The 24,813-nt window shown below is 44.0% G+C and overlaps 1 protein-coding gene across 7 annotated transcripts in view; it reads left to right on the top strand.

The window, feature by feature from the left end:
• The window catches only part of rundc3b (RUN domain containing 3b), a 167,273-nt gene that overhangs the window by 25,726 nt on the left and 116,734 nt on the right, over positions 1 to 24,813 (top strand). For all 7 annotated transcript variants that reach the window (XM_072508644.1, XM_072508638.1, XM_072508645.1 and 4 more), the window contains exon 2: positions 5,623 to 5,738. In XM_072508644.1, the coding sequence (XP_072364745.1) occupies positions 5,623 to 5,738 (116 nt within the window). The remainder of the gene's footprint in view (positions 1 to 5,622; positions 5,739 to 24,813) is intronic.

Here is a 24,813-nt window from a genome sequence, read left to right as displayed (position 1 = left end):
GCCTTCAATGGCCTGCCCAGTCAAAAAAGATGTTTTTACCCATCGCCAATACTTTTATAACAACTAAAATAAAGTGATCCACCATGTGACTCCACAGATCAGCAGTTGGTAGTAAGTCGTACTAGAGGACAGTCGCAATACAAGTAGCTCCAGGAGAATTCACTTATTTGTCACCGTTTATATTATAGTTCGTTCGTTATCTTTCTAAGTGTTCATTGAACTACCTTACTCGTCAAAGAGCTAGATGTTCTGTGTGCATCTATTACCACAGCCGCAACACAGAACCGAACGTGGTACCAAGAGTGTAGAACAACTGAAGATAACTATGGAGAAGACAAGACGAAATAGACCAAAGAAAGGAGAAAGAGAATTCTTCCACCTACCTGGTAATCTACTGGCAACTGAAACTCCATGCACGGAAAGGCTGTGAAGTTAAAGCCAAAAGGTCTGAAGGACCTCACCAGCTTCAAAGATACCAGTAATGTAGATGTGAATTGGCATGTTTTTAAGCAGCAATTCAAACTCGATGTTGCAGCTCTTGGCCTGCAGGCAAAGCCTGATGAGAGCAGTATTGTGTTGTTGCTCATGGTAGCAGGTCCTCAAGCCATCAAAATTTACAATACCTTCTTGTTCAACAAAGAAGCGGAAAGCAAAACCTTCGATGAAGGACTAAAATACCCTGATCGACATTGCTCCCTGAAAAAAAAAATGAAACGTTTGAGTGTTATATCTTTCGCTTGCATACTGGGAAGGTGGGCAAATCTTTTGATAGTTTTCTAACTTACTGAGGTTGAAGGTGCAGTTGTGTAATTTTAGTACGTTAAAGTTGTCGATGATCCGCGATCAGATAGTATTCAGGATATCGAATGATAAGGTATGCGAGAGGCTATTGAGGGAAGAAGAGCTTAAATTAGAAAGCGCTATCAAGATTTGTTGGCCAAGTGAGCTAGGTACACAAATTAGTATGCTCAACCCAAACATTTTGGCACCAATGTGGAAGAAGATACCAGCGTCATAAGCTTAGTGATGCATTCCAATAAGAAATGTGGTCCCAATGCGGCAGCCATTTTAAACGGCTGACCAGATCTGCCATTTTGTGCCAGTGATGTGGCAATCGAGATAAGTCACGGCAATGTCCAGCTTTTGGGAAGATGTATTCCAAGTGTGGCAGACCAAATCACTTTGTGAGGAATGTTTTTTACGTCCAACAATGGACCAAACAGTATCAGTCAATGTGATTGATGAGATATGCATTGAAGACCTGTTTTTTGTGATCAGATTTCGACTGAGGAAACAATGAGTCCAAATATGCAAAGTGGAAAAGTCTTAACCAGTTACAGCAGTAGTGATAGTGATCCTGACTCCATGGAAGACGAGATGGACGATTCCATTGCTAATCAATGGCACTTTAATTAAATGCAAGCTCGACAAGGCAACAAGGGTCAACCTTAGCAGCTTTTTGGATTTGAGCGGGCTGTGACGTTGGGAGCATGTGAGCTTGAAGCATGGATACACAACAGAAGTCACATCATACCATTTTCCATTATGGACACTGAACGGGAGTCCACCATAGGAGCGGACACGTGTGAGGCCCTGAACCTAGTTGAGCGGCTGTACTTCCAGACAGTGCTGCGAGAGAGGATCATTGCAAATGGCAACAAGATGAAGTGGAGCAGTTTCTGTGATAAAAGCAAAAGTCAAGATGGAGGGAGATAAACCTGATGAAGAGAGAGAGCCAAAAGGAATTCCAGAATTCTGGTTGGCCGTCTTCAAAAATGTGGATTTGCACAGTGACTTGATATAGGAGCATGATCCTATCTTAAAGCATGCAAGACTTAAAGATGACATTTTCAGATCCTGGACGGCCAATGAGTTTTACTCCAGAGTTTTAAGTTTGAACCAAATGAGTATTTCACAAATGAAGCAATGACAAAAACATACAAGATGGAGTCGCAGCCTGATGAGTCAGATTTTCTTCTTCTTTGGTGGACCAGAAATTATAGGATGCACAGGATGCTAGATCACAATGAAGACCATTAAAATGAAGCAGACTGGTAGAACAGTAACAAAAGCTGCACCAAATGGTTCTCGCTTCAATTTTTGTAGTCCTCCTGCAGTTCCAGAGGATGGGGAACTGAATGAAGGTTCTGCAGCAAGACTTGCTGTTGAGTTTGAAATTGGTAATTTCTTGCAGGAACACACAATTCCATGAGCAGTGTTATACTTCTTGGAGAAGCTATTGAAGATGATGATTTACAATGATGATGATGATTACGATGAGAAAAATGAAGTGGATGATGAACCTGAAGAGGAAGGCCATAAAAGTTTTTATTGGTGGTAACTGGAAGCATCCAATCTATGCAGGAGACCGATCAAGTGTGGAAGCTCCAAGATGGAGTATGCAGAGATTAATAATTTAATTTAATAATCTTTATTGTCACAAATAGGCTTTCATTACAATGAATTACTGTGAAATTCTTCTAGTCACCACATTCCGGTGCCTGTTCAGGTACACGAGGGAGAATTCGGAATGCCCAAATTACCTATTAGCATGTCTTTCGGGACTAGTGGGAGGAAACCAGAGCACCCGGAGGAAACCCACACAAACTCAGGGAGAACGTGCAGACTGCACAGACCGTGACAATAGTCGGGAATCTAACCTGGAACCCTGGCGCTGTGAAACCACAGTGCTAACCACTGCTACCATGCTGAAGGTTGAAAGTGAGATTGCAACAACAGACAAATTAGCTGAGAGCAAATCAACTGCGAACTGGTAACTGAAGAAATAATCCCCATTTTGGAAGAAATTGCCTCCGGAGAAGTACGATGAATTACCCTATGCCCACGGAACGGTTCCTGCAGTGGATTCCCAAGTACTCGAGGCCAGTCCATCAAAAAACTTGCAAGAACAGATGGATACATCTTCGAGGGTTTACAGATCATTTCTGAAGTCGCAAACTTGTCTGCAACTCCGAAAGCATCCAAAAGATTTCCGATATTAGGTGCCTCCCCAGTTGATGGGCATGCAGCACAAAGTTCGAGTGCAAGCACCATGGATCAGCCAAAACTCTTCAATTCAGCAAAGGCTCCTGAAACAGCTATCCTAGCAGTAGAGCCCGAAACCGCTATCACAGCAAAAGATCTAGAAGCAGCTATTACAGCAAAGGATCCATAAACAGCTAATCCCTTGGCCAAGAGCAGTAGCAAGCATGGTGCTCTAGGTGCACAGGCAGATGTGAGTGTGGACCACACCAAGTTCATGGATGATGCCACTAAAGCCATGAAGAAAAGGAGAAGGAAAGAGGGGATTATAAAAAGGAGAGCAAAAAGAGAAGCGCTGAGGACACAGTTGGTCGACCGGGTAGCAGCCGCAACAGTGAAGACATGAGCATCGGCAACAAGGCCAATGTACAAGAACAGACATGGACTCACCTGATGAAGGAACAGTACTCCAAAACCTAGTGCTAAAACAATTGTTGGACTTTAACCTGGTGTTGTAAGATTTCTTACTGTACACTGAGTAAGATACAGCATTTCAAAAAGCTGCAAATGTTGGTGACTCAAAGACCAACCAGGAAACCAGTCTTTCGAAAGAGAGAGTGGGGAGGGGTGGGAGAAAGAGAATGGGGAGGGTGTGGAGCAGTGGGGCTGTATAGAGGGCCAGTGATAGGTGGAGATTGACAAACCTATCATGGACAAAAAGACAAAGGGCATGTAAATGGCGGTGATGATGACTAACAGTTAGATTATTGGGGATGTTTTGCAGTTGTCTGGCATTCAATCTCTCGCCAATTCCTCGTTAACCAGATGATGATACGGGAGCTCTATCCTCTCCCACCCCACAGATCAGTCAGGACTCCGCTTCCTGACAACAATTTTATTCAAGCACATGCAGGGGATAAACAATTTAAGTCAGGTAGATGTATGAGCACCCAGCGTCCCGAAAGACGTGCTTGTTAGGTGAATTGGACATTCTGAATTCTCCCTCTTGTGTACCTGAACAGGTGTCGGAGTGTGGCATCTAGGGGATTTTCACAGTGACTTCATTGCTGTGTTAATGTAAGCCTACTTATGACAATAAGAGAGATTATTTTTAGATCATAGGTACAATTATTAGCATCCACCAATCGCAATTTAACATGATTTGCTACTTTAATACAATTACCCAATCACTATTCATGCACAAGTGATTATACTATCATGTTTACACTATAACTGCAAGCTTCAACACTGAGTGGCCAAAACAGCCTTTTGTACCTTTGTTGGAAAACTCCCACCCTGCTGCCGTACACAGTCTTACAGCTGCATCTTATCCTTTTTCCTTTTAAAGCCTTTGCACACAAGTCTTCAGTAAAATTTTTCCTCTTACCACTAGCCCTTCTGCACTCCCAAGTTATTTGGGGCTCAATCCATATTAATAAATTTATTTGGTTAATGTCTTTGTTTGAACCAAATATAAAGTTCAGTTGGGTTGGCCGAGCAGGCTACTGCATTAAATTGAGGCGAGTGCCAAAAGTACCGATCAACGATTTTGCCTGATGTTTGCAGATGCTCATTATTGTATTTTCTCTCTATACTGACTGGTTGGTCCAGTCACCTGCAGAATGCTGAAACCAGTCCCGTGGGAAGCAAGTTACATACCTGATGTGATTATGATATTATAAATAATATTTATTGCATTTTGTGAAAATTATTGTGGGGGTTTTGTGCACTAATAAATACAATAAAGAATTCAAGAGACATTTATTTGCCCAGGAAGTGGTGGAGTAATTGAGAGGAATAGAATGAATACATTAAGAGAAAACTAAGGAAGTACATGAAGGAGAAAACAATAGAAGGATAGACTGATGGGATGAAAAATATGTATGAAGCATAAACCAGTTGGGGCAAATAACCTGGTTGGTGTTGCAAATTTGATGTGAACACACAGTTTTCCATTTCCAACCATTTGGTGTGTCATTTGCTTGCAACTGAGTTTACATTGGCCTTTGGTCCTGATAAGAGCTATTTTAAAGGGAATGTTTATTTCCCTGACAAAATCACCTTTGCGTAATTTGCAGGTTAGCACTTGTTGTATTCTATAAACCTGCAGAAATGACTCATTGAAACAGAATCCAGAGATGGATCCAATAATAACTCTTGCTGCTCTTTCCCATTGATGGAATTCTGGGAGTAAAACGCAGACCTGGCAAAATAGACAACATGGAATTTTTATTTGGCCACGGTGTTGGGATTTCTCCAAAAGCTCTTAACTTGTCCTTTTCTTTTGGAGAAAACTTCTGGGCTTTTGGATTTGCTCTCCCCTGCAATTGTGACTCTCAAACGAGTAACTCTTTGTAGCAGTTTTCGTCTTGTAACCCCATTTGAAACCAAGGTAGGAAGAAGTAATGTGTAGTCTTGACAGACCTCCAGTCCCACTTTCTAATTGATCTACAATACTGATAGTTGCAATCGCCAATTCCACTGAATTTCTTTCTCTCTAGTGAACTGTTACGCAGCTGTGTCGGCTTAAAAAGGGATACGTCACCCGTTTATTGTTAATTTGAGTACTTTCCACAGCTACTGTATTTGAATTTTAGTCCTGATAAGTGTGTTTTTAGCTGTATTCTTTTCATTTTACAGGTTTTCTGTCAAGACTCTAATTGATCGTTCCTGTTTTGAGACCATCGACGATTCATGTTCAGAATTTACAAACTTTGCAGCTATTCTGGAACAAGTCCTGAGTCATCGTCTCAAAGGTAACCTTATCTTGTGCGCATTTATGGAAAAATAGGAGCTCCCTACAAGATTGCATTTGTTTATCGGTGGCAGCTGAAGTGTTGGGTGCTCTGATACACAGACAAACCAACACGGTTGCGAATGGTACAACGCAGTTTTATTTCAATGAACTATTAACATATTAAACTCTGGTATTCAGCACATGGTGAACCTCTGAGTGGCTGGCAATGAAGTCTGTGCCCTGAGCCCCCTCCTGCTCGAGTGCCCAGGAAGTGTTGTGTTCCCTGCCTGTGTACTGTGTATGCTCTTGTCCGTGATTGGCTGTCGTGTTTTGTGTGTTGATTGGTCCGTGATCTGTCCGTCGTGTTTTGTGTGTTGATTGGTCCGTGATCTGTCCTCCATTATGTGTGTATGTATGTTCATCTGAATATCATGACAGCGGCGGTACCTCAAAATTTAATGATGATGTCTGGAAGATTTGGTGATTCTTCTGATGACTGAAGAGCCCAATTCTGGATCCATTAAGTTTTTCTGCAGTGGGGGAGTGAAATTCGCAGCCTCTGGTTGGCTTCTCTCCCTTTGCTGCCACCGTTCTGCCTTGCTGTCCAGTCACTGAGCCTTGAAGTGGCTTGTGCATTGATGGACTAGGTAAAGCCATACCGAGCAGTCTGAAGTCTTCTCCTCCCAGTCAATGGTGTTAATGTCTACATGTTTTAGGGTAGCCTCGAGCATATCCTTGTATTTTTTTCCTTTGGCAGTCCTTGCAGCATTGGCCAATTGAAAGCTGGGAGAAGAGAACCTGTTGAGGGAGCGGTTTCCTGGCACCCTGATGTAATGGTCCATCTATCGGAGTTGGTTCCACAGGTGCAGGCCTCCAATGCTGATAGACACAGCTTCATGGCTGCGGTCCACCCCATTTGCACCCCCAGAGTTCGACACCAGCTTCACTGATTGATGTGAACTCTCCAGGATCTTAATGAGTTGTTGATAGACAGTGGTCAACACAACGGCCTTCTAAACCAGGACACTTGTTGACTTTCAATGGTCGCTGTTGTCAAAGATATATTGGTGCAGCTAGAAGAAGGCAGCGCTGGCACAGTTGACTCGGTGCTGGGCTTTCTCATTGATGGTAGTCCTGTGAGAGAGGTTGCTATATGGAAGTACTGTACATACTCCAGAGCCACCCTGATGATGTGGAGATTGCACGCCTGGCCTGGGGAGGGTTGGTGAAGGTCCTTCATCTTGGCGATGTTTAAAGATAAGCCAAGCCTTTTCTAGAAGTGTTGAGGAGTTCAAGCATACTTTGCATGTCCTGTATGCCATCACGCAGCAGTCATAACAAACTGAAGGTTGTAGATGTTTATGGTGGTCCGCTTTTGCCCAGAAGCTACCAAGGTTGAAAAGCTTCCTGTCCAGACGGTACTGGATGCTGATGCCAAGTGGTAGGTCACCTTGGATGAGGTGACGATGATGGTCAGGTAGATGTTTAACAAGGTGAGGGCAATCGTACAACCTTGTTTAACCCCAGTCTGCATGTGCAAGGAGTCCGTTTCAGACCCTCCACCCAGGGAGGTGGTGGTCATGTTGTCATTGAGGAGCCTCTGAATGGTTACAAATATCAAGAGGTGAGATCAGGACTTTTAGTGTGATAATTAATAGATTTATGAGTTTACTAACTGTTGTAATGTGAAAATTCAGATTGAACATCATAATTGTACTTTATTTCGAGATGTTGGAAACATCAAATAGCAAACTTGCAGTGTTCTGACATTTCAGCGTTTGTAGATTTTAGTGATCTTGAAGTTGAACAAAATCTATTACTTTTGCGAACTTCAGTGATCGCATATAAGAAATCAGTTACACTGACTAGTGTCTAATCATAGAATCCCTACTATGCAGAAGGAGGCCATTCGGCCCATTGAGTCTGCACCCACTCTATCTACATAACCTCACCCAATCTACACAACTTTAGACAAAGGTGGCAATTTCTATCATGGCCAATCCACCTAACCCTGCGCATCTTTTGGCTGTTGGAGGAAACCCACGCAGATGAGAGTCAAACTCCACCCAGACAGTCACCCAAAATCGGAATTGAACCCTGGTGCTGTGAGGCAACGATGCTAACCACTGTGCCGCCCTGGGAATGTTCCATTCCCCAGTTGGTGTAAGCAAAGGGCGTGATCTTCCCAAAAGAGAACAAAATTCCGTAGCAGGCGCGCTTAGCCATGTGTTTCCCGGCACTCGCAGTGTGATTCCAATGGGCATAGGCTCAGCTATTTCTCATAATCCTTACCAGGAATCAGTCTAGTGAACCTTCTCTGAACTGTTTCAGTGCGAGTATATCCTTCCTCCGTACTTCTTCCATCGGGCAGGAGATACAAAAGTCTGAGAGCACGGACGAACAGGTTCAAAAACAGCTTCTTCCCTGCTGTTACCAGACTCCTAAATGACCCTCTTATGGATTGACCTGATTAATTCTACACTCCTGTATGCTTCACCCGATGCCACAGTCTATGTGTTTACATTGTGGACCTTGTGTTGCCCTTTTTATGTATTTTTAAAAAATGTATTTTATTGTCATGTACTAAATGATCTGTTGGAGCTGCTCATAGAAAATACTTTTCACTGTACCTCGATACACGAGGCAATAAACAAATCCTTTAGTAAGGAGAACAAAACTGTACATAGTGCTCTAGGTGCAGTCTCACCAATGCCCTGTACAGTTGAGACTTTCCCATTTTTATACTTCATCTCCTTGGCTAACCCCATGAGCTCTTGTCTTAGTAACTTTATGTGGCACCTAATTGAATGCCAGTAATTCTTTGCTTCACAATGTAGTTGCATTCCTGAAATGTGGAACTTTAAATGAAACAACACTATGCAAATCAGATTTTCCCATTACAGCAAATGTAAAGGCTTTATTTCGGTGGATCTTTCCCGGCAGAAGAATAATGAAAATACTACCCAATATGTTTAAATACTGTATATTGCTAAATTACTACATTCGTAAACCAAATAGCTTTTAAAATAAATTAGGACAATACTGTGGCACAGTGGTTAGCACTGCTGCCTAGGGTGCTGAGGACCCGGGGTCGATCCTGGTCCCGGGTCACTCCTGTGTGGTGTTTGCGCATTCTCCCCGTGTCTGCGTGGGTTTCACCCCACAACCCAAAGATGTGCAGGGTAGGTGGATTGGCAACACTAAATTGCTTCTTAATTGGAAAAAAATAATTGGGCACTCTAAATTTATTTTTTAAAATATAGAAAAAGAACTTTGTGCCTAGCTCCTGCACCCTGTCTCTTCCATTCAATGCCTATTTCGCTCACCGCCCCTCCACTCGCTGACCGTCTGGCTCACTGCTGATCATGCTTCCTAACCATCCTGGTCATCAATGACTGCCAACCCTTCTGTTGGCTAAACCTCTTGCTTGCCACTTCTCTCTTTCCCAAAACCTCAGAGTGAGAAATCCGAGGCAGGCAGCAAGCTACGGAGTAAGAGCAACCATGTTGCAGGGTCATGTAGGTAAGCCACAAGCTGGGAGAGGCGGTGGTGATTTGGGAGGGTCATGTGCAGGAGGGACAATGGTGCAGATTGGGTCATGCAGCCTTAAGTTGCACCATGTTAACGAAAACCTCAAAGCACGAATACTGACCCCAGATAGAAATGACTGCAAATGGGGCAACTTAAAGCCAGGACTTGCAGTACATCACATCTACTGGTACTGCATTTTCCACCCTGCTTGTTATGTGTTACACCCTCAAATAACTTTTAAAAAAAAGTCAAACACTATTTCCTATCCCCTTCCACAAAATTATATTGATGCTGCCTGATTTTATGATATTTTGTCATCTACTTGGGATGTTTCTTTGTGTGTTAATATTGTGAAGATCGATGCAAAATACTGTTTCAAAGTCTGCCATTTTCTGGTTTCAAAGAACAATACAGCACAGGAACAGGTCCTTTGGTCCTCCAAGCCTGTACCGGTCATGATACCAACCTTTGCCAAAACCCTCAGCACTTCCTTGTGCCGTATCCCTCTATACCTATCCGATCCATGTGTTGTCAAGATGCCTTTTGAACGCTGTTAATGTATCCACAACCTCCCTTGGCAACGCGTTCCAGGCACTCTCCACCCTCTGCGTACAATACCCACCTCTCACATCTCCTCTAAACTTTGCCCCATGGACCTTAAACCTATGCCCCCTGATGACTGACCTCTCCACCCTGGGAAAGAGTGCCTGCCCATCCACTCTATCCATGCCACTCATAATCTTGTCGACTTCTATTAGGCAACCCCTCAACCTCCATCTTTCTAATGAAAACAGTCCGAGTCTATTCAGCCTCTCCACATAGCTAACACCCTCCAGACCAGGCAACATCCTGGTAAACCTCCTCTGCACAGACTCCAGTGCCTCCACATCCTTCTGGTAGTGTGGCGACCAGAATTGTGCACAATATTCCAAGTGCAGCCTTACCAAGGTTCTGTACAACTGTAGCATGACTTGCCAGTTTTTATACTCTATGCCCTGTCCAATGAAGGCAAGCATTCCGTATGCTTTCCTGACTACCTTGTCCACTTGTGTTGCCACCGTCAAAGATCTGATGAACTGCACGCCCAGATCTCTGACTTTCTATATTCCTAAGAGTTTTGCCATTACGGTATATTCCCCCTCTATGTCAGACCTACCAAAATGCATTGCCTCACATTTGTCTGGATTAAACTTCATTTGCCATTTCTCTGCCCAAGTCTCCAACCTATCTATGTTCTGCTGTATCCTCTGACCATCCTCAACACTATCTGCCACTTCACCAATCTTAGTGTCATCCGCGAACTTGCTAATCAATTATTAATTCCAGACAGACCAACACTAACTATAGCTACTCATTTAATTTTCATTTAATTGTAGACACTTAGCCTGCTTTTATATTTCTTGCTCGTATTTTTTCCTCCAATCCAATTTCTTCCTCCTAAACTTTTAATTGTGCTTTGCTGGTCTCTAAAATGTTTCCAATTTTCTGGCCTGTCATAACTCTTTGCAGCATTGTCCAATTTTTAATGCTATTCTTAACCATGGATGGTGCATCCTTTTCATAGTCTTTTTTTCTCAATGAAATATATCTTTGTTGAGAGTTATGAAATCTTTCCTCAAATGTCTGCCACTGCATCTCTATCTTTTTTGCAATTCCACTTGAGTAAACCCTGTATTCATGCATTCATAATTGTCTTTATTTAAGAGTAACTCTCTAGGGGCTGGATTCTCCCACCCCACCCGTCGCAAGAACGCCACAGGCGAGCCACGTGCAATGGAGAACTACATTTTCCTCTGCTGGGATTCTCCGGTTGCCAGGTGGATGTGGTCGGAGAATCCCGTCCTAGATTTCCATTCATATTTTTCATAATTCTATTATGCTGTCTTCTCTTGTGTATATAGTATGCACTGCCGCTACTGTGAATCATTGGTGGAGGCACTGAATTTTAAAGCTGGTGGATATGGTGGTGATCAAACCGGCTGCTTTGTCCTGGATGGTGCTGAGCCTCTATTAAGAGTCAGGAGGTGAATTGCTTGTCTCAGAAGTTCTAGCTTCTCACCTGCTCTTGTAGTCACAATATTTATATGGCCAGTCCAGTTCAGTTTCTGATCAATGAGGATCCCCAAGAGGATTCAGCAATGGTAATGCAAATTTAATGTCGAGGAAGTATGTTAGATTCTCTCTTGTTGGAGATTGCGGAGCTTGAATGTTAGTTGCAACTTATCAGGCCTTGCTGCATGTGGACAAGGACTTCTGTTTCTGAGGTGTTACAAACATTGGTTTTAATAATCTTTATTGTCACAATTAAGCTTACATTAACACAGCAATGAAGTTACTGTGAAAAGCCCCTAGTCGCCACATTCCGGCGCCTGTTCGGGTACACAGAGGGAGAATTCAGAATGTCCAGATTACCTAACAGCACATCTTTCGGATTTTGTGGGAGGAAACCGGAGCACCTGGAGGAAAGATGCAGACATGCGGAGAATATTTACAGACTCCGCACAGACAGTGACCCAAGTCGGGAATCTAACCTGGGACCCTGGTGCTGTGAAGCAACAGTGCTAACCACTGTGCTACCGTGCAGCCCATACTGAATGTTTTGTAGCAGTCATCTTCTCTTCTGACCTTAACGATGAAAGCATGCTCATTGATGAAGAGGCTGAAGGTGGTTGAGCTAAGGGCGCTACACTGAAGAACCTCTGCAGCAATTTCCTGAGACTGAGAATGATGGCCTCCAACAACCATCTCCCTTTTATGCTTGGTATGACTCCAACCAGTGGAAAGCTTTCCCCTGATTCCCATTGACAGCAGCTTTTCTAGGGCTCCCTTATGCTATAGTCTGTCAAATGGTGCCTTGATGTCAAAGGTCACTTTCACCTCGCCTCTGCAGTTCATCTCTATGGACCAAGACTATAATGCGGTCAGGAGCTAAGTGGCCCTGGCCGAATCCAAAGAGTGTCAGTGAACAGATGTGTATGTACCACATAACAGCACTGCCGATGATGCCTTCCATCGCTTGCTACTGAACGAGGGTAGAGTGATGGGGTGATGATTGGTCGGATTGGAATTGTCCTTTTTGTTAGGACACAGCGTTTTGTTATGACATTGTCGATAGATGCTAGTGGTGTGGCTTTACTGGAACAGCTTAGTTAGTGTTTCAGTTAGTTCGGGAGCACAAATTTCCAGTTTTATTGCCATAACACTATCCGGGCCAATAAACCATTGCAACTCCAACGACCACCATTTTTTGATATCACATGGAATGAATAGAATTTGCTGAAGACTGACATCTGTTATTCTAGGGACCTCGAGAGAGGGCTGTGATGGATCATCCAATCAGCACTTCTGGCTGAAGATGATTGCAAATGCTTCAGCCTTGCCTTTTGCACTGATGTGTTGTGCTCCCACATCACAGAGGATGTGAATATTTGTGAAGGCTCCTCCTCCTCCAGTTAGTTTTTTAATTGTCTACCAGTCTTCATCACTGGATGTGGCAGAGTGCAGAGCTTAGATCTGATCTGTTGATTATGGGATCATTTAGCTCTTTCACGTGTTGCTTATGTCATTTGGCACACAATTAGTTGTGGTTTGTAGCTTCAAGTTATTGCTTCATGTTTATGCATGCCTGTTGATGCTCCTGCACTCTACATTAAACAGGGTTGATCTTCCGGTATGATGGTAATGGGGGATATATTGGGTCATGAGGTTACAGATTGTGGTTGTATACACTTCTGCTATTGCTGGCCGATAGCGCATTGTGGATGCCCAGTTTTGAGTTGCTGGATCCATTCAAAATGTATTCCATTTAGCATGGTGATAGTGCCACACATAACAATGGAGGGCGTCCTTGATGTGAAGACAGGACTTTGGCTCCATAAGGACTGTGTGGTGCTTAATCCTTCCAGTGCTGTCATAAACTGATGCATCTATGACCGTTTGAGGATGAGGGTAAGTATGTTTTTCCCTATTGTTGGATCCCTCAATACCTGCCACAGACCTAGTCTAGCAGCAATATTGTTTTGAGCTTGGGAGGTGGTGGTGCCACTAAGCACTGTTGATGGACACTGAAGTCACCCGGTCAGAGTACATTCTGTGCCCTCCACCCTCTGTGCTTCTTCCGAGTGGTTCTCCACATGATGGAATACTGATTCATCGGCTAAGGAAGTACTTTCATCTTTTTTGGTCTTGTGTCGTGTGATTGACAGCAGTCGGTCTTTCTGGGGTGTGTGTGAATAAGCAACACTCCTTGTTTCAAATCCATGATTGTCTGCTATTTAGGGAGGTGGGGGAGGCTTTGGGAAACACATTGGCCTGATCAAAATTAAACCACTTATTATGGTCTGAAGGGAATTAGAATTTGGGGTTTTAGTCTATTTCTCTGCCTCCGTAGCACAGAATACAGAATTGAAATAAAGATTTCGTAAATTCAGACATACAAAATTCACCTTTGTTTGCATCTTCCACAGAGATTAACTCTGTAGAAATAGCCAGCAATTATTCAAAACAACACACTCTTGGTAATCTGCAAAATTTTCCCGTGCTACCTGGTCTGTTTGATTTAAAGAAAAGTATGTTAAAAATATTTTAAGGACGGAGTAACTCAATGAATAGACATTATTCTAAAACCAGTCCAGTCTGCTCATCTTTCCAATAGCTGCAAGGTTTCTATATAAAATATTTTTGAGCAAATTCAATTTGGGTTCCAGTTGGCTCGGGTTGGCCACAGTAAAAATCTATTCCAATTTAAACAGCAATTGGCAATTACATCGATCATAATATTACACTGATCATAATATTGTTGCTGTAGAAATTGAAATAAATTCACAGTGCAGCGAAGATGTTCCCTGTGGCTTTAATTAAGGCACATTGCATGGGCACACCTTTGTTGTGTGGTTTTGAAGTAAACATAAAATATTCACTCGTGAGATGTGGATGATGCCGGCAAGGCCAGTATTTATTGCTCAGCCTTTTGTAAGAAGTTTGGATAAGCTACAGCCTCCAATTGTAATACTTTGTTTTAACAATTTGCTAATCAATTCTGACTTCTCTCTAGAAAGACATTTTAATGTTGATCAAAGACAGAATATTGTATTTAATGAAATAGAGCTCCCAGTTTACTGGTAAAATAAAATCTTAAACATAAAGATCAGTGCAACTACTGAATTTACAGCGTTTTACTAATTTACATACTAGATTTTCTTTCCATGGCTAATGTGTCTTCAAACTTGTTTAATTAAGAGGCTTGGGACATTAATTTTCTTTGGGTTGGCGGTGGTGTAGCGGAATTGCCGCTGGACTCTTAATCCAAAGACCCAGGATAATGCTCTGGGGACCCGGATTCAAATTCGTATTCAATACAAAATCTGGAATTTTAACTCCAATGATGCCCATGAAACCATTATCGATTGTCATAAAAATCCTATCTGATTCATTAATCTCCTTTAGGGAAGGAAATCTGTATTTCTTACTTGGTCTGGCCTACATACGACTCCAGACCCACAGCAATGCGGTTGACTGTTAAATGCCCTCTGAAATGGCCTAGCAAGTCATTCAACTGTATCAACATCTATGAAGTGTACAAAAAGGAAAGAAACCGGACGGACCACCTGGCTTCAACTTGGGCATAGGAAACAGCAAGCCCAGCCCTGTCAACCGTGTAAAATCCTCCTTACTAACATCTGGCAGCTTGTGCCAAAATCGGGAAAGACTAGTTGAACAACAGCCTAACCTGTTTATACTGATTATATCATACCTTACAGAACATGTCCCAGAAACCACCATACCTGGTATGTCCTGTCCCACCAGCATGACAGACTCCCAAGGTCGTCCAAGGAGTCCTCAACATCAATCCTGGACGCCATGAAGTCTCATGACATTGGACAGCAAGAGGGGGAAAAAAACAAACTTGACCTCATCCTCGCCAACCTGCCTGTCACAGATGCACCTGTCCATGACCATATAGATGGGAGTAACCACTGCACAGTCCTTGTGGAGACAAAGTTCCGTCTTCACAATGAGGATACCTCCCAAGGTGTTGTGTGACACTACCATTGTGCTAAATCGATTTTGAACAGATCTAGCACTCATGAGGTGCTGTAGGCCATCAGCAGCAGTAAAATTGTACTCTATTACAATCTGTAACTACTTGTCCTGGCATATCCCCCAATCAACCATTATCACCAAGTCAGGGTATCTACTCTGATTCAATGATGGCATACCAGGTGCAGTGCCGGGCATATCTTAAATTGAAATGTCAACCTGGTAGGGGAACACGGTAGCACAGTTGCTTCACAGCTCCAGGGTCCCAGGTTCGATTCCCGGCGTGGGTCACTGTCTGTGTGGAGTTTGCACTTTCTCCCCATGTCTGTGTGTGTTTTCTCCGGTTTCCTCCCACAGTCCAAAGATGTGCAGGTTAAGTGGATTGGACGTGATAAATTGCCCTTGGTGTCCGAAAAGGTTGGGTGGGGTTAATGGGTTACGGGGATAGGGTGGTGGTGTGGGTTTAGGTGGGGTGCTCTTTCCAAGGGCCGATGCAGACTTGATGGGCCGAATGGCCACCTTCTGCACTCTCGATTCTATGACATCTATGAAGCGACAACACAGAATTACCTGCATGCCAAACAGCATAAGCAGCAAGTGATAGACCGAGCTAAGCAACCCCACAACGAATGGATCAAATCTAAACTCTGCAATTCTAGACTGCTTATCTAGTCCTAAATGGTGGTGGATAATTAAATAAGTCACTGGAGGAGAAGGCTGCAAAATATCCCTATCATCAATGATGTGCTCTCCTTGACTGAATACTATCATCAGTGCAAAAGAATATCAGGCTGAAGCATTTGCTACAATCATCGGCCAAAACTGCTGAGTGAATGATACATTTCTGCTTCCTCAGGAGGTCTCCAGCATCACAGATGCCAGTCTGCCATTTTGAGTCACTCTGATATCAAGAAACTGCTGAAGGCACTGGATACTGCAAAGGTTCTGATCCATGACAATATTCCAGCAATAGTACTGAAGATTTGTGCTCCAGAGCTTGCCGTATCCCTAGCCAAGCTGTTCCAGTACAGCTACAACACTGGCACCCACCTGGCAATGTGGAAAATTACCCAATATGTCTTGTACACAAAACAGGACAAATCCAACCCGACCAATTACTGCCCCATTAGTCTACTCTTGATATCAGTAAATGATTGAATGAGTCATCAGTTCATTCAAGCAGCGCTTGTTTAGCAATAACCTCATTGAAGCCAAGTATGCGTTCTGCCAAGACCACTCCGCTTATAACCTCACTAAAGCTCAACTCCAGGGGACAGGTGAGAATGACTGCCATTGACATAAAGGCCACGTTTGACAGAGTATGGCATCAAGGAACCCTAACAAAACTGCAGTCAATTGGTGGCACAGTGGTTAGATAATTGCATTCTGGGAAAACATGCAGCTGGTTGGAGTCCTACCTAGCACAAAGGAAGATGGTAGTGATTGTTGGAAGCCAATCATCTCCGCTCCAGATCATTGCTAGAGGAGCTCCTCTGGGTAGTGTCCTAGACCCAACCATCTTCAGCTGCTTCATTGAATCATAGAATTCACAGTGCAGTAGGAGGCCATTCAGCCCATTGAATCTGCACCGGACCTTGGAAAGAGCACCCTACCTAAGCCCACACCTCCACCCGATCCCCATAACCCAGTAACCCCACCCAACCTTTTTGGACATTAAGGGCAATGTAGCATGGCCAATCCACCTAACCTGCACATCTTTCGACTGCGGGAGGAAACCGTGCACCTGGAGAAAACCCACGCAGACGCAGGGAGAACGTGCAGACTCCGCACAGCCAGTGACCCAAGCCAGGAATCTAACCTGGGACCCTGGAGCTGTGAAGGAACTATGCGAACCACTGTTACCATGCCCCTCCCAAAAATCGACTGGTTTCATGGTTATCATTACATTTCTCAGTGCAGATTTTTATTGGGTCTGAATTTTGCCATCTGCCATGGTGGGATTTGAACCCAGGTCGCTAGAGCTTTACTCTGAGTCTCCGTCCAGACAATACCACTTTGCCACTGTAATCACCTTCCTTCCACCATAAGGTCATCAAAATCTGCAGCGACTCTGTTATTGGAGCAGCCCATGTCCAAATGCAGCAAGACCTGGACATTATCCAGACTCGGGCTAACCAGTTGGAAGGAATAATCATAAGAGGCATTTCGAGTTTTACAGCAGAAACCGATCCTTCGGCCCTTGTTTGCGCTAGCCATCAAGCATCTATTCTAATCCCGTTTTCCAGTCAGTATGACGTGAAAGTTGACTTGAACCATTAGCTCCATTCTCTCTCTCTCTCTCTCTCTCTCTCTCTCTCTCTCTCTCCTGAGATTGTCCAGAATGTTCTGTTTTTGTGTCAACATCCTGGTGAATCATCCTACAGTGTACTGACCATCTGTGGCCTAACATACAGCTTCATCATAAACCCCCTGCTCTTATAGTCTACGCCTCTGCTAATAAAGGCAAGTATCCCATATGCTTTCTTTTTTTAAAAATATATTTTATTGATTTTTTCCAAACAACAATTTTTCCCTCTTACAAAGCAAACGAAACAATAACAAAACAGAAATTTTAAACAATACACAGGTAACAAAACCCCATTGTCTATTGACCCCCCCCCCCCCTCCCCCTGGGTTGTTGCTGCTGGTCATCTGTCTTCCCTCTAACGTTCCCCTAGGTAGTCGAGAAATGGCTGCCACCGCCTGGTGAACCCTTGAGCCGATCCTCTCATGGCAAACTTTATCTCCTCCAGTTTAATGAACCCCGCCATATCATTTACCCAGGCCTCCAGTCGGGGGGGTTTCGCCTCCTTCCACATGAGTAGGATCGTGCGCCGGGCTACTAGGGACGCAAAGGCCACGAGATCGGCCTCTTTCGCCTCCTGCACTCCTGGCTCTTCCGCAACTCCAAATAGAGCTAACCCCCAGCCTGGTTTGACCTGGGCCTTCACCACCTGCGAAATCACTCCCGTCACTCCCTTCCAATACCCTTCCAGTGCCGGGCACGCCCAAAACATGTGCGTGGTTTGCCGGGCTCCCGCCACACCTCCCACATTTGTCCTCCACTCCAAAGAACCTGCTCAATCTTGCCCCCGTTATGTGTGCTCTATGTAGCACCTTAAATTGAATCAGGCTAAGCCTGGCGCATGAGGAAGAGGAATTTACCCTGCTTAGGGCATCAGCCCACATACCCTCCTCTATCTCCTCCCCTAATTCTTCTTCCCACTTTCCTTTTAGTTCGCCCACCGACTCCTCCCCCTCTTCCCTCACCTCTCTATAAATCTCTGACACCTTGCCCTCTCCGACCCACACCCCTGAAAGCACCCTATCCTGTATCCCCTGTGTCGGGAGCAACGGAAATTCCCTCACCTGTTGTCTAGTAAACGCCCTCACCTGCATATATCGCAAGAAATTTCCCCGGGGCAACTTATACTTTTCCTCCAATGCTCCCAAGCTCGCAAAAGTCCCATCTATAAATAAATCTCCCACCTTCCTAATTCCCAACTGGTACCAGCTCTGAAATCCTCCATCCATTCTTCCTGGGGCGAACCTATGGTTGTTCGTGATAGGGGACCCCACTAGGGCTCCCCGCACCCCTCTCTGCCGCCTCCACTGTCCCCAGATATTCAGTGTTGCCGCCACCACCGGGTTCGTGGTAAACTTTTTAGGTGAGAACGGTAGCGGCGCCGTCACCAGCGCCTCTAAACTCGTCCCTTTACAGGACTTTCTCTCCAGTCTTTTCCACGCCGCTCCCTCACCCTCCATCATCCATCTACGTATCATTGCCACATTGGCGGCCCAATAATAATCTCCCAAGTTCGGTAGTGCCAGTCCTCCTCTGTCCCTACTGCGCTGAAGGAACCCCCTCCTTACTCTCGGAACTTTCCCTGCCCACACAAAGCTCGTAATGCTCCTATCTATTTTATTAAAAAAGGTCCTGGTGATTAAAATAGGGAGACATTGAAATACAAATAAGAACCTCGGGAGGACCATCATCTTAATTGCTTGCACCCTGCCCGCCAGCGATAGAGGCTGCATGTCCCACCTCTTGAAGTCCTCCTCCATTTGTTCTACCAGCCGTGTCAGATTAAGTCTGTGCAAGGTTCCCCAGCTCCTAGCGATCTGAATCCCCAGGTATCGGAAGTTTCTTTCCACTTTCCTTAGCGGTAAGCCTTCTATCTCTCTACTCTGGTCCCCTGGATGTATCACAAATAATTCACTCTTCCCCATATTTACCATATGCTTTCTTAACCACCTTACCTACCTATCTCACTGCCTTCAGGGATCTTTGGACATGCACTCCAAGGTCTCGCTGGTATTATGTACTTCCTAGTGTCTTACCAGTCATTGTGTATGTCTTTTGTTATATCTTTTAAGTTTGCCACAAAGGCATGGAGGTACCCATACCCTGGATTCTAACACAGAGAGGTCTTGCAATCTAAGGTGAAAGAATAGAAGCTTGCGCACTCTGCTGACATCACTACAGATCACGTGACGCTTCATCAGCAGGGATGTATTCTGTGGTGCATAGCACAACTCCTCTTTTACTACAATGACTTAACATTTGTAAGGGGAGGCAGTGATGTAGTGCTTTGTCACTGGACCAGTAACTAGAGGCTCCAGGGCAGGACCTAGGGACATGGGTTCAAATCCCACCATGGCAGATGGCAAAATTTGAGTTCAATAAAAATCTGGAATTTTAAAAAAAAGCCGAATGACCGCCATGAAAGTTGATTGTCATAATAACCCATCTGGTTCACTAAGGGGGGGGAGAAGATGAAATAGTAGTGTAAGCTTTTCAAAACTAAATTTAGAGTACCCAATTCATTTTTTTCCAATTAAGGGGCAATTTAGCGTGGCCAATCCACCCATCCTGCACATCTTTGGGTTGTGGGGGCAAAACCCACACAAACACGGGGAGAATGTGCAAACTCCACATGGGCAGTGACCCAGGGCCGGGATCAAACCTGGGATCACAGCGTTGTGAGGCAGCAGCGCTAATCAATATGAGTGTAAACTAGCTAGTAATATAAAAAAGAAGATTGCAAGAGTTCCGTGATTAGCACTGCTGCCTCACAGCTCCAGTGACCCGGGTTCAATTCCGGCCTCTGGTGACAGTGGAGTTTGCACTTTCTTCCCGTGTCTGCGTGGGTTTCCTCCGGATGCTTCAGTTTCCTCCCACAGTCCAAAGATGTGCAGGTTAGGTGGATTGGCAACACTAAATTGCCCATTAGTGTCCAAAGGTTAGGTGCGGTTACGGGGATTGGGTGGAGCTGTGGGCTTAAGTAGGGTGCTCTTTCAAGGGCTGGTGTAGACTAGATAGGCCAAATGGCTTCCAGCACTGTAAATTCTATGATTCTAATAACAGACCCACTTATGCATTATCTCTCTACATATGTACAACTTAATAGACATTCTCTCATGTGGACGTCTATTCCTTTTGGGTTGTATTCGCCGTTCTAGAACCTGGATACTCGAGACCTTCAGTATGTGGTACTTCTGGGAAGTTACTCCACTGTCCATCCTTATAGGTATTGGGAAGTCCTCAGAAACCAAATCTGCACTTCACTCTGTGTTCAGACTCTGTCTGAAATATAGCTATCTAAACTTTCCACGGGTAATACTTCTTGAGAAATGTTAGTGATTTGTGAAGCTAGTAGCTAGTCAGTATGATGTCGCCAAACTCTTTCGTCCTCTGTCCTTACAATGTATAATATTGGACCTTTCGTTGTTAGGATGACAGCAATTATTTCTGGTGGTGTAGCTTCAGTAGAGCACTCTCCCTTCTTAATTGAAGTGGAGACTAATCCTGGCTTGACACAATTCACATCTCTTTAACCTGAGGTTACCCCATCTCTGGATCTGTAAAGATTTAATCACTGCTAATGCTCGCATTCCAAGCATGGTCTGGCATCTTTGAATCTGTCTATCTATATATATGTTTCTGGAACATACCTCTTCATTCACCTGAGGAAGGAGCAGCGCTCCGAAAGCTAGTGACAACGAAACAAACCTGTTGGACTTTAACCTGGTGTTGTAAGACTTTTTACTGTTCTTAATTGAAAACTTGCTTTTCAGAGTTTTGTGTTTTCCTACCAATCTGTACTTGTTGCTGTTAACAAATCAAACAATCCTCCTGAACAGTAGGATTGCTGGTGAACTGTTGTGTGTGCAGTGTTCTGATAAGATATTATTACTCTTCTTGGCAATGTACCTTGACCTTTCGATGCTTTGATGGAATGTTTCCATGATTGAACAAATGGTTTGGCCAGCCCATTTGTTGCAGGATGGTGCAGAGCTGACTTGATTTGCTGCATACTGTTTCTCTTCAGGTAGTCCTCTAACTTCTTCGTACCATTGTCACTCAATGACCTGCCCTGGTGTTCCAAACCTTGTGAATATTTTGTCCAGCTTATCAATGGTTTGTTTGGTTGTCGTAGATTTTATGATGATGACTTCTGGCCACTTAGTGTGCATCCATAATCTCTAGGAACATGCGACCCTCCACTCGACCAGCATAGTCTGTGTATTCTCTGCCATGGCTGTGTTGCCATTCCCACAGATGTAATGGTTGCAGTGGTGGAGTGTTTCTTAGTTTTGCACAGGATTGGCATTGTCTCACTTTCTCTTCGATTTGAACATCTAATCCTGGCCACCAAAAAAAATTGCATGCCTGTTCCTTAATCCTCACCCCACCGGGATATCTCTCATGTAGCAGTTTGGGATTGTAGTGAACCAACAGCTTTTCACATTCTTCTGACCAGTGCCATAAAGGCTTCAATCATGTTGCTAAATTTGACATGAATTTACCACAGTTATTGGTCAATCCTAAAAGCAACCTTAAATGATGTCACATTTTGAAGACTTGGTGCTTCTAAGATTGCTGACATCATCTTCGGCTACTTGTGTCAGCCATCTTTATTGATGCCGTGGCCCAGGTAATTTGAACAAGTCAAACTTTTCCTTTTTAATTCTTAAATTATGGCTCTGTTGACACGTCAGAGTAGCTTTCAAACTCTCCTACTGAATCCAGTAATGAACATGTCATCTAAATAACATTGCACCCCATTTAGCCCACTTGATCCATCGACCTTTGATAAAGAGCTGAGGCAGGTGTTATTCCAAAAGAAAGTCTTCTATGGTGGAGCAGACATTTGTGCATCATGATAGTGAGTACAGCTTTTGTAAATACACCTGCAATTAATCGATTTGATTGAATTTCTGTCCACAAGTGTCCAGCAGACAAGTTTTCAGTCAGCAGCAGTGGATAGTGATCTACGCACAGTTAATCGAAGGAACCAAAGGGACCTTTACATGTTTGTCCATAGATCTTTGAAGGTGGGAGGGCAGGTTAATTGGATGGTGGAAAAGGCATATGAGACACTTGCCTTTTATCAATCGTGGCATAGATTACAAAAGCAGGGGGATCATGTTGGAGTTGTTTGAACTTTGGTGGAACCACAGCTGGATTACTGTGTGTCACCACATCGGAAAGTTGTGATTGCACTGGAGAGGGTGCAGAGGAGATTCACCAGGATGTTGCCTTGGATGGAACATTTAGGTTATGAAGAGAGGTTTTAGTTGGAGCAGAGGAGACAGGAGTGACCCGATCAAGGTGTACAAGATTGAGGAGCATGGACAGGGTGGATAAGGAGCCGCTGTTCCCCTTTGTTGAATGGTCAGTCAAGTGGGGAAGTTCAAGGTGAGGGGCAGGGAGTTTAGGAGGGATGTGAGGAAAACCTTTTTTACCCTGGGGGTGGTAGTATAGATTGCACTGCCTGGGAGAGTGGTAGAAGTGGGTTGCCTCACCTCTTTTACAAATACCTGGATGAGCACTTGGCATGACATAGCATACAAGGCTATGGGCCAAGTGCTGGCAAATGGGATTATGTAGGTAGGTCAGATGTTTTTCATGTGCTGGTGCAGACTTGATGGACCGAAGGGCCACTGTACTGTGATTCTATGAATAGTTGTTTTAAAATCTCCACACATATTCTCTGAGCCATTGTGTTGGTACTTGTAGCAACTGGTTCAATGACTCCAGTTTTAATTATCCTTTCCAGTTCTTTTGATTTTTGACCTGATATGGTATGGTTCTAGCTTTGAGAAAATTTTGACTTGATTCTTCAACTCCCGTCAGGGAACGAAGTGACTCTCCGAACACCTTCTCGTACTTCTCCAGGTGTTGTTGTAGGTTGTTCTTGGACTGCACCAGTTGATTTACTGCTCTCCAGTTGCGTTTAAGCTTTGTCACCCATGCTCTACCATATAAAGCAGGGAAATTTCCACAGACAACGAAGAGGCAACTCCATCTGTGCATTGACTTCTACTTTCGCCATAATGCATTCTTTGTGATGGTACAACCTCTTCTGTGTACGTCGTTAGGATCATATTTGGTAAAGGCAGATGCTTCAACTTTTGATTATAAATTGCCTCAGTTACTAATGATACAGCTGCACCTGTATCCATTTCCATTTTGCGACCATCGTGTTTTGGATATGCCTAAAGACGCTGATTACCCCGCACCGACAAGACTCCTAGCTTCAGGTCCTGCAGTTGCTTGGGTACGTAGTAGTATCCTGAGTAGTCTTGGACTTTGTCCACTAACTTATAGACATGACTAGTCTGTTCAGATGTGTTTTTTCTTTTGCACATCCTTGGTGTCGATTAGGTTTTCTGAGCCCAACGTTTCTTGGCAGTATGGCCCTTTTTGCCACAATTCTTGCACTTATTTTATCTATTCCAGCATTGTCCCACAGACTTTTCCAACCAGTGTACATCGCGGACATGGTTGTGCCCTTGCAGCCTTGTTTCTTGTGAGATCCATTTTGTGGCTCTTCACTCTAGCCCCAATCTGTGAAGCTTCTTTTCTTGCTAGCTCCATAGATGTGGCAACTTACACAGCAGTTTTAGAGTTAAATCACTTACAATAAGCATCTTCCTCCGAATAGCTTCACTGCAGAACCCACAAACCAGCCCATCACTTGTGTGTGATCAGGTTTATACCAAACTCTAGAGTATTTTGCTAACCTTTAAGTCGCTACGAATTATAAAATGTTTTCACCGTCTTCCAAATTACAGCGGTGGAATCAAAACCTTTCTGCAATTAATAACCGTCTAGGTGAGAAAATGCCTTGTAAAATCTTAATTTGTTCGATCCAGGACTTGTATCCTAGTTTTGCTGTCTGAATGAACTAAAGGGACACCGGTTTTATGCCCGACTGAACTGAGAAATGTTGCAACCTTTAGGTCCTCCAGTGTTTGATTCGCTAAGAGATAGAAAGGTCTGTGTTCAGCATGTGTATCCATGGTGACAATTTTCCCGCCATTCCGGATCCTGGCTCCTAGGGTCTATATTTAAAACTAACTTACTCCCTTCCAATTCTTTTGGATGTATGGCACTTATGTATGCTTTACTGTGGTTCCCGAGTAGTGGAGTCTGAAGAGATTTATGAGGATGCTACCAGGACTTGATGGTCTGAATTATAAGGAGAGGCTGGATAGGCTGGGACTTTTTCCCCTAA

This window comes from Scyliorhinus torazame, chromosome 6 (assembly GCF_047496885.1).
Source record: "Scyliorhinus torazame isolate Kashiwa2021f chromosome 6, sScyTor2.1, whole genome shotgun sequence".
Classification (NCBI taxonomy): domain Eukaryota; kingdom Metazoa; phylum Chordata; class Chondrichthyes; order Carcharhiniformes; family Scyliorhinidae; genus Scyliorhinus; species Scyliorhinus torazame.
The sequence above is the reverse complement of the archived record's forward strand: the minus strand, read 5'-3'. Positions and strand labels throughout refer to the sequence as shown.